Source organism: Geospiza fortis, unplaced genomic scaffold (assembly GCF_000277835.1).
Source record: "Geospiza fortis unplaced genomic scaffold, GeoFor_1.0 scaffold279, whole genome shotgun sequence".
Taxonomy (NCBI): Eukaryota; Metazoa; Chordata; class Aves; order Passeriformes; family Thraupidae; genus Geospiza; species Geospiza fortis.
Window position 1 is genome coordinate 4,174,770 of NW_005054352.1, and position 11,112 is coordinate 4,185,881.

An 11,112-nucleotide genomic window follows, 5' to 3' on the forward strand; every position below is an offset into this window, starting at 1 on the left:
ATAGCCATGTTGACAGAGTTTCTGGGAAGAGATGCATCAAGTTACAAACAATTTTTCATTATTTTCAGCATCAGTGCAACTCAAGATTTCCCACCCTTAAAATCACTTCACTAGCACAGCGACATGTCATGGTTAATGTCCCGCATGGTAACTGGCCTGTGCTATTGGAGGCAGGTAACTTTGATGTTTCAACAGTGATGTGATGCTCCACAGCTGCTGGCTGACCCCTACACTCCTAGCTACTTTCAGAAGTTTTAGACAAGAACAGCAGTAGTACCGTGTATGTGCTTATAGCAATACATTAGCATTAGCGCTTACTTACAAAGATAAGTTACTAGAAACCAATTCGTTAATCTATCATCTATGCCCATTAAGTTTGATCATTTTGAAATTCACTGGTAAACAAGGGTTCTTGTCTCATCATTTACTGACGTTGAAGTTCTTGTTAATATATTTTCACGTAATTTCTTTGACTAGACATTTTCTAAGGAAGATGAGTAAATCTGGTTAGTTTTATATTCATTGCTTTTGCTTACATATTTTCTACAATTTCTACATAATAATAATAAACCATTACCAATTTAAGAAGAGTAAATAAAAATAAGTTTTGCTTTTTACCACTCAGAAAGAAAGTCCACCCAGCTTTCCCAAAAGTCACTATGCAGAAAAGAAAAAAATGAGAGGTGATGTAACATTAACTACTCAAAAACAATTAGTAGGTTACTTCATAACAACTTCTGTTGCTGGGGTGGGGAATATTCTTTTTGTTAACTGAAATAGTGAGGAAATAGAAAGAAGAAATAAATGGTTTATCAAATAAAGTTATTCAAACTGATTTTTTTAAAAAATACTCTTCCTCAGCAAGCTCTAGGGAAGACTTGGTTTTTAAGCATACATGTAAGCAATAACTAGAGATAGTGTTGCTGAGTAAACAAGACTGATTTTGAAACTGGTCTTAAAAGACAAAATTCTGTTTGCAATCTTGGAGTACAGATCATATACGCAATTATAAAAAATTATGTTAGTTATGCTGCTAACACATCCCCTCTGTCCTGTAGGAAGGACAGAGACCAGCTTTTTGACTTGATACAAGTTGAGGACCAGGGAGTGTAGCTGCAGCCCATCTCTTTCTTTCCTTCCCAGCAAAACTGTAAAGCTTGCTTCTGCACTTAGCAGCCAAAAAAGTGACAAATACCTCACACAGCCTGCCTGCAGCTCTCTCCAAGGTAAGAGCCAGTCATGTTCTCTCTTCCCCAAAAAACTCTTGCTTTTGTTTCCTTCCCTCAGGAAGGAATTTAGCTCTGCCTGTGCTGCCAGAAAAGCTGAAGCTGATTTAAAATCTGTATTTGTATGCTATTTACAGTAGGTCTCAACTGGGTAAATAATGGACAGAATATTCAGTCAGATTTAAGGATCAGCTTTTATGACCGGCTATTTATTCAGGATCAGAAAAGCATGCTCACATCACAATTGCAACCTGCACTTTTCTCAAGCTGTCAGAGGAACTTCTGCACCCTTCTACGGACAGAAGTTAGCAGGGGCAGATGAAGCAGTATGGTGCCCAAAATTCTGCTGCATTTTGTAACAGCACACATGGAGGCCATATGCAGGGGATAGGAAGACTTCAAGTCTCCATGCTGGGTACACTGAGTCATCAAGGCTGGCATGTCCTGGTGTGTCTGCTGACTGACTGATTCACAGAGCAGAGAACCACTCCAAACTATGAAATGAGATTCAGTCTCCCAGCACCAGATCTGAGAAGAAGTGTGTTTTGCTTGATAAAGTAACCCCATTCAGAGAGAGCTAGCTTCAGGAAGCACATCCCTTTCTTCTACATATTCCCACATCTACCTGTGACACCAAGCTCTAAAGGTTTCCATGCCCTTGGGGCTCGCTGGAGCAGAAGACTACTAGACTACACTAAATTGCATTTATTAAGCCTCTAAAACTTCATGTCTTTTCTGGCTTAAATGATACAGTAAGAAAAAGAAGCCTGCCTTAAAAACTTTTAAAAGTTTTTTTTTTCTTTTGAAATAAAGACTCTGGCATGCAGATCCATCTATTTCCATCTAGTAAAGATATAATGCAATTTTAATATAAGTCAAAGTAGCCAACAGCCCTTGGGGGAACCTGAAGACGTTAGTTTGCTTGAATTAGCTTCACAAGGTAAGAAACCAACTTAATATAAAACTCTTCTTCTGCTTTGGAAGAAAGTACAGCTGATAAGAAAAAAGAAGGCTGGAATCTAGGAAGACAGCCAGCCCTCTAATGGAGACAAGGTCTTGCCCAATATTTTGTTCTGCCACTCTAAAAGGCAGAGATCATGTAAACAATACGTACATTCAGGAGGGATACATTCAATCCAAATACCACTTTAATGTGGTATTAAAAGGACTGAAGCAACTGATTCCCAGTTGGAATGATTAGCATCACAATGGGATTGAAAAATCAGACAGACATCCAGACTGAAAGTCCTAACTGTTGTTTCACAAAAATCACCACAATATTGCTTTCTGTCTGGCTCTTAATCCCCTGAAGATGCACTCTTAAACAGGCCCAATAAAAATTTTTAAGATTTTGGAAAATACTTTATTAAAAATATTTGAAGATTACATTTAGATTTTTACACTACAGTCTGTGTCAAATGACAGCATTTATCTAAGCTTATTTAACCATATCATGAAGTATGTCAGATGCCTGGTTACTTTCAAAGGCTCAATACCAGGATCTTGATGTAAATTACAGTCATGTCACCCAGTAAGAAAAATAGGCAGGAAATCTAATACAGTAATTTACTTTGCAATGGAAAGTCTGCTGAATGTGGAAACATCGGAGAGAAAAACAGTCTCATCCTTGTAAAATTCTATGGAAAGATTTAACAGGAAGAATTCCAGATGATACAGCTTTTATGTGGCTTTGCCAAGTTCTTAGTCAGAAAAGCAGGATTTTGCTCCTGTGCTTCTAAAACATTGGTTTGATTTCTAAAATTTTATTTGTATTTTGATTTCTAAGAGATTTGATTCTCATCACTTTCATGAACAATGACTCCTCTACAGCGTAATGCAGCAAACTTTGTTTGTTGTTAAAGTATCAACAGCTGTTTCTATTTTTCAAGTACACAGCACAGCAATTTTCTAGGAACTCTGGTTTTACTATAGATTTCTACAGCAGCCTATTAAAAAGGCAAAGAGAGAGCATATTAAATGGTCTACTCCAAATAACTTTGCTTTTGACAATTTAACCATTTTTATTCCCTTTATTTAATTCCATTAAATAAAAGCAATACTTGCCCAAGCCCTTTTGTAAAATGTTTCAGAATGGAAAGAATTCCTCCCGCCCGCACCCGTCTTTTTCCCTGACAACAAGTCCAACCCACAGAAAGTTTGCACCAGGTCTGTTGACAAATTCAGCATACAGCTCCTAAAGTGCTGGGTCTACAGAGAGCAATAATGAACTACAAAATCCTACCTTCCTCCTCACGAGCACTGCCTTTCAGGGCTGCACAGTCCGGAGCAAAGGAGCAGAGGGCTCTCAAAGCTTTTGTAGCCTGCGCAGGAAACTCCACCCAGCAACCAGTGTTTCCACAGCCCTAGTAATCTTCCACAGCAGCTATATCTGGGTGCCACCCAAAGTCAAGAAACATTAGGAAAAAAAAAAAGTCATTGCGAAACTATGTGCTGGCGAAAGTATGAGCAGATTTCAGAAAGGAAAAGACAACAAATGAACAAGTCAGGGTAGCTCTTCTCTCCTGCCCTAGCCACGTATCCAGTTTTAATAAATTGCCATAAATCTTTTGGGATCACATGATTAAATATTAAGAAAACAAAATTTGAGTAATTCTCTTCACATTTAAACGTCTGATATAATTTCAAAAGTGAACATATTAAGATATACCTTTGCTCAGTGAAACTTTAATAGAAAAAACAGTGAAGAGTCAAGGCAGCATCCTCACTTAACTGAGATCCGGTGGCTATCAGCTCTGCAGCTTTTGCCCATGGGTCCATGGCAGAAATAACCCAGGAATAAACCATGTCTAGCATTTAATGTAAATAACTTTTTCTTTTATTGAAAAGAAGCTCATGGAAAAAGGCAGACCTAATATAAGGGCAATAATTGGCATCTTCATAATTAGAGAGAGATTGAAACAATCAGATTAATCTCTGAAGTACAAAGTGAGAGTGATTTGCCAAGATGAGAGTATATCTGCTAGAAGTGGTTTTCTGCAAGCACTTCCTTGCCAAACCAGCACAGCACACCATCACTAACATCTCAGATTGGCCTGGAGCGTGATGCTCAGTGAAGAAATACATGTTGCTGAGCCAGAAGCATTTGCAATGGGCAGATAGGGCTCCCAGTAGACCTTCATCCTCCTCTTACTGTCTGGCTGCAATGCACAGCTGCCCTCAGTATGGCTGATCTGCCCCACATGAACATACATGAAATGCTGTCTGCCCTTGAAACCCATGTCTAACAATTAATTACATGAGGAGGAAGAGGAACAGACTCATGGTAATTATTAGAGGAAATCCTCACAAATTTCTCAAAGGTAAAATAACGCACATGGATGTTCCAGCATGATTTACATCTTTCTCTGTACACCCAAATGTGTGCTGCTCAGAGTAACTAATCTCGAGCTCACCACATTCAAGAAGGTCCCCATCCCAGCAGCCTAAGGAGACAGTCTCCAGGAGTGCTAAGGACACAGCAGCCAGTCCACCCCAGACCCAGGATCTGCCCTCAGCAGGGGCCTTAGCCCTCATTCCCCACTTGATTCACTGCTCTGCTGCCTTACAGAAGGCTGGGACTGAAAGTGGGACCCAGCCTATGGACTGGTGGCCTGTCACATTCCCAACCCCAGAGAGGTGCCAGATGCCTGGAGCTGGGGCTGCCTACCCCAGGTCTTCTGCTCCTCCTGGGGTGATGGAATAGGAGGGGCTGCCAGGCCCTGCCTGCTGACCTCCATGGGAACACTTCTGGCCCCCAGGGAGTTCCCAGCTGCCCTGATTCTCTGAGAGCAATTTTCTCCTATGCTTTATTATTTCCTTTCCCCCCGTGCATTTAATATGTCATTTGACAAAAGTATTCTAGATGTTTTCAGTAAACTGAATAATTGAAGGGGCCAGCAGCTGAAAATGATGGTAAGCAAGCTGTCAGCTGTATGTTGATTTGTTTATTTAATTATGATGTGTGATGTACAGATTACTCTAGCCCACTCAAATTCCATATCAGAATGACACTAGCAGTCTTATTTCACTTGGCTCATGTGTTGGCCAGAATCTCTGTTATTACTCTTTTTCTGGGACTGTTTCCCCTGTCTATAAACGAGCACAGCTAAGGGTAGGAATCAGTGTACTAGAAGTGCATAGTAAGACACTCCTCCATGTTGAGTCATTTTTCTAATATGGTTTTTCCACAATCAGATTGCTACCCCATGTTTATAATAGCATTTTTAATACTATTTTCTAATTTAGTTCTTTTGCTTTTTGGGCTTTTTAAAAAATCTAATTCTATTGTCTTTCAGGCCCATGTTCCCACCTTCAGAGTGATATGACAAGAAGGTACAATAACTTGTGCTGCTAGTCATTGAAGAAGTTGTTTGCACTTGCTTTTCCTTCTTAATGGGTGGACAGAAGCTGATTGACTCACTGTCTTCCTGGAGCTCAACTGAGTCACCACCCTCACTGGAGTGCTCTATCGTACAAAATGTTGCCACTTAAAAAAATGCAGTTTTGCATTTGGTTGGAGCTCTTAACAATTGTCTATTGTTAAGTTTTTAACTGTTACTCCGTCATTTGTTTCATAAAGCTATCACAGTTTCCATATTGTTTATTGTTGAGTTGTCATTATCTATTCAGAAGTGGCAAAGCATGCAGCCACTGTTGTAGATGTTCAAATGTCTCAAAAGTGACAAAAATAAGTATATTTATTTAGAGCTCTCAATGCATGGAATGCAATTGAGAGACACAGAAGTGTTCAGTGAAAATAGAAAAGAAAAATGGTCACCTGATAAACTGCCATATTTGGCCATGCCAAATATTTCTCTTAAAACTAGTGATGACTCAGCTCAGTTGGGAAGATGGGATTTCCCCAAGAAATCCATTCTACACAAATGATAGGAAAATGAGTCAGGAATTTTCATGGAGTTTGACAGCGAGAGCAGCAGCCCTTACATCTATTTCAGAGGCTGCTAGCAACCTCCTGTAACTCTGTGTTTATTCCATCCAAGGTGCCTTAAAGAAGAGTTAAGGATGGAGAAATTTAGGAAATGATGATTCTACCTACACAAAACCAAAGACCACATTTTACAAATGACCTTCAGACCGCCGATGAGATAAACTTTAAGAGAAAATTGATGCTCACAAATGCATTGTTATGAAATAACATTATCCTGAGGGAGCTACTGACATAGAACAGAGTTCTGCCTGTTTGATGCCGTGAACAGCCATCCATTTTGAACCATCTGATAGCAATCCAGAGCCAACTGGAATCAGCATCTCTGATCTTTTGCACCTTGTGACTTCATTTATCTTCAGTAGTTTTTATCCACTTCCTAAAAAACTGAGGAGGAACGCATTACTCCATTTCCTTAGGCACCCAGGACCTGCAGTGTAGAACCTGTACTCAGGTTATGGGCAACAGAGACATTACTATCAAAGATACAGATCTAAGAGTATGTATGACTTACAGCAGGCCTACTGAAGGCAGTAATGCTCTCAAGGAGACATTTCAGAGATAATGCAGTGGTTTTACTATATATTTACCAATTTCTGTACAAATCCAGTTTTAGGAAGTGTCTCAGTTACATTATTCAGAAAAATATCTTTCCTGCATATTGAGAGAAAGGGCCTCCTCAGACATTCATCTCTTCCTTTGACATGCGCAAGAGATAAAATATCAAATTCATTGAGAACAGCTACATTATCTATTCATTTGCACCTGATCTGCATGGTTCTAGTGAGGTCCATCTAGAATCCATCTAGGTTGTGATTATGTGTATCCCTGTGATGCTGCATTATGGGCTGGATGGATTAAAATCTAGACATACAATTTCTTTTTTAGCTTTATGTTTAAACCAAAAAAAAAAAAATTAATTAGACACAATAGAACATACAAAACTGTGTAATATCTCTTACGGTTTCTATGTTAAAGGTTTTATTTTTATTGTATTTCCCATTCAGATCGTGTTTCAGCGCTGAACTTCTTCGTAAGCTTATAAATAGCAAAAAGATTGGGCAACATGCATTTGTTGATACTGATGCAAAACAAATCATAAATATTTTTGAAGAACCTTCTAATAAGGATTCATTTTATTTACACTGCATTAAATATTTAACACCTCTGTCTTTTAACATGGATTTGCATTTTGTTACTGCCTCATGAAATACTGAATTAGCAATAATTCTCAGGCAGCAGGAAATTATTTAATCAAACATACATCTGCTTCTATAATCAGCTTTAATAGTACTGCTCTCTTATTTGCAATAAATACTTCTGTGCAGTTCCATAAATTTTGGGAAGTGTAATGGGATATTCTGAGTCTCATGGTTAAACAAGGCTTCCAGAAGACACAAAATGTTAATGAGCAGCCCCCTGCACAAAGAAATAAAAATAGCCCATCCTCTCACAGAAACAAGCAGAGTAGCCACATGAGAAATCCTGTCAAGGTAACATAATTTTGGAGATTAGAAATCCCATCCAGTTTAAATGAACTCAAGTTCAGAGAAACACTTCCAGAAGCTTTTCAATGTCTCAGACTGCCTTCCAGACAAAAACCCCTATAATGCCAAAGTAATTTAGATGAAGAGCACGTAGATCTTATAGGAAGCCTCTAGGAAGAAAATGTTGGAAGTCTCTGTTACATATCTTCATCCAAATCACAGTAGAGCAAAACAGACCTGTTTGATGATGAAGTTGTTACAAAAATAGTAAATTACAGTGGAAGATAAAAGTCAGAGCACATTCAGGTGAAAGTGTTAAGGGGACAAGAAAAAGTGGGAATGCATAATCTTTTCACAGTCCTATGCAGTGTACAATGCTAATCAGAGGCTGTAAATAACAACAGAAGTGTCATTCAGGTCAAGGGACCACAAGTGAATTTAAACAATTGTACTCTGCATAAAAACTGTGGAAATGTCAGTGTCCTTAATGGATAAAATGTCCAAACATCCCCCCCAACAAAAAACCAAACCCAAACAAGAGAGTTGGTGGTATGTCACAACTGATCTGAGGAGGAAGGGAACTGGGCCATCTCTTCTAGGGAAACCATGCAGCAGGATGAGCAGTCCTCCAATTTACAAGAGACTGAACCCTGCTGCACAATTAAGTTGTTGTAACTTCAAAGAAAAAAGAGAAAACACTAATTAACAAAAAATTAATCAGCAGATGAACCACCTGTGATACTGCAATTTGCAAGTTAAATTCAGCCATCTGGGATTTCCCAGTTTATTTGGCATTCTGAAATTGATTCCTTGAAGTAGCTTTACATCTACTGCCATTTCTTGTACCACTTTTAAAGAAAATTAATATTATAAATATTTATAAATATGCCCTTAGCAAACTGTGCTCCTTTGGTTGCTGAAATACATACCAGTGAGTGGATCTATTGACAAAAAATGTCCAGGTTAAAACAACAAAACAATAAAACATATGTCATTCCCTATCTACAGTGAGGAGCAAGTGTCATGCTCTGAATCTTCAGAATCCCTTCAGTCAAGGTCATATTTGTTGTGAGCGGCATAGCCCTGACTTGGGGCTACAATGAAGAAACAAGAATTCACTACTATGAAGAAACAAGAATTACATAATAACTGCATAAGAGTAAATCATGTTTTGTTCATTGTGTACGTTGAAGGTGTGGTAAGAACAGTCATAAAAAACCTGAGGAGACTATACATTCCATTAACTCTTGTAACATCTTGTTCCCAGAATATTGAGGGTGGTTTGTGGTTAGAAGTTTTTGGAGACTGCTTGGCTGTTACTATTTCACTCAGCAGCTTACCTGCCAAAATTAGGAGACAGAACTAATTCACAATTAGTCAGTGATTGCAAAACCGGTTTACTTCTGTGGCACATCAGAACAGTTTAACCTCAGACAAAATAAAAATTCTCATGCACTTTTCCCTCAAATTTACACAAAACCAAAATGTTGATAGTAAAAAATCTAAACTGCAGTATTCCATTTGAAAAAGTAGCTTTTCTTAGCTCTTCCATTTTATGCCTTTTTTTCCCCTCAATATAAATATAAGTTTATTGTTGACTTTACACAAAATATGATTTGTATCCAGGAGATTTCCTTCAAAGTACTGCATTGTGATGTTGAACAAGAATTCCCTATTGTGTTTCCAGGTAAAACCCCTGTTTTAAAAACTCCTGTTCTTTTGTTTCAGTTTTACTCTAGACTGGTTTGCCTCAAACTGCTGAGGAAGAAATACCACTAGGGCACAATGGTGCAAGTCACAGTTATTGAAGGGAAATCTTAAAGAGTTTAAGCTTGCTTCTGTATCAGTGAGAACAAGGTCCAAGGCATGTTTGTATTTGTTGTAATTTGTCCCATTATAGAACTGCCTAAAGGTACATAACTCAGAGTTTGATTTGCGTTTGATTTTCCTCAAAGGAGAAAGATGCAGATGCAACATTTCAAATGTAGCCCAGTTCTATACTAGTGCAAATTATTTATCCCTGGAGCTGCTGTAAGTTTCTTAAGGTAATCAAAGTCATTGGGAATATACAAAGAGGAACATGAAAATCCTAGCCATAGAAATTTAACTTCACATAATTATGCATGAACTATCATGGATAACAAAATATGAGACAAGACTGGAGTAGTGAGTCCCAATGACACTAATTTAAGAAAAAGACATACGTGTGATTGTAAAAATACAGGACTTTTTGAAGGGTGTTTTATGTAAAAATGTAAAGTTTTGTGAGGTGAAGATTTTTCTTGAAGTAAAATTAGCAAGAATAACAGCCAAAACAAACATACCAAAAGGAGTGATCTCAAGATATCTGTGGCACTACCAATCTGTTTTATTGTGTTTATTTAATAGCCAGCACTGTCATATTCTAGTTCTAGAATGGGACTACTACACAGCCCTCAAAGATTAAACTAAGCAAGAAACATCACAGTGAAAATTAAAAATCTAAGTAGAAACCTATAATACCTTATTTAAATACAAGTGGGAGTCTGTTATTTTCTGTTTGCTTTGCTATTTTCTTCATTTAGCAGTAGTTGTAGTGCAAATAGGTCTTACATAATTTATTACTCTAAAAATAGTTTGGAAACGTAATCTGTCAAATATGTTTTTATTTTTTGTAAGATTGTGAATAGTAAAAATCAAACACCTTCATTTTTTCAGATGGTTGATTTTTCTATTGTTTCTTTCTCTCTTTTTCCATTTTTTATTCCTTTTTTCTGGTAAGAGGAGGGAGAAAGGAAGGCAAAATCCCCTTTGTTATCATAAAAAAAATCACAAAATAGTTCATTTTTAAAAAATACTTTCTCAAAAAAGCCTTTTGTATAGGTCACATTGTTATATGTGTTCTTCACATCTTAGTGAAGCTATAAAATATTACAATTAGCGCAGTAGAGCAAATAGTAATAGAAATTAAATTAGCTGTGGATTAGTTGTACAAAGGATCACAATAAAGCTGCTTCCTGTAAACTCACAGCGAAACTGCTTGTTGAGTTAGTGATACCAAAAGCCTTTCTTTTGTACTATAATCAAAAGGCAAGTTCCTGGGTTTAGTCCTTTTTGTCATAAGGGTGGGGTACGCAACAATAGCAGTGAGGTAGAAATCCTGAGCCATTGATCTCACCTGCCTAGGCTGGATCACGTCAGCCTGCAGATTTCATTCTGGTTTTTTGGTTTTTTTTGTTTTGTTTTTTTTTTTTTTGTTGCAACTGCTAAATAGTACTTGCTTCTCCCTATTTCTGCTGCTGTTTTGTTCATATTTATCTAGGAATATATCAGAAGTTTTGTGCCTGGAGTTAATCCAAGAGAGCAGCATGTTTGACTTAGAGTTCAAAATAACCTGCCTGTCTCAGCTGAGGCCAGTCACAGCATAATGGCATAGGAAATGATAGAAGTGGGGGCTTGCTTTACATTTAATTAG

The 11,112-nt window shown here is 37.8% G+C and overlaps 1 protein-coding gene across 1 annotated transcript in view; it reads right to left on the reverse strand.

Annotated features, from left to right (window-relative positions):
* Positions 1 to 10,806, reverse strand: part of ANXA1 (annexin A1) — a 23,522-nt gene extending 12,716 nt beyond the window's left edge. Inside the window, exons 1-2 of the mRNA XM_031058945.1 lie at positions 10,667 to 10,806; positions 7,134 to 7,209 (exon numbers count right to left, since the gene is read on the reverse strand). Coding sequence (XP_030914805.1) covers positions 7,134 to 7,209; positions 10,667 to 10,806 — 216 coding nt within the window. The remainder of the gene's footprint in view (positions 1 to 7,133; positions 7,210 to 10,666) is intronic.
* Positions 10,807 to 11,112: the final 306 nt, after the last annotated feature.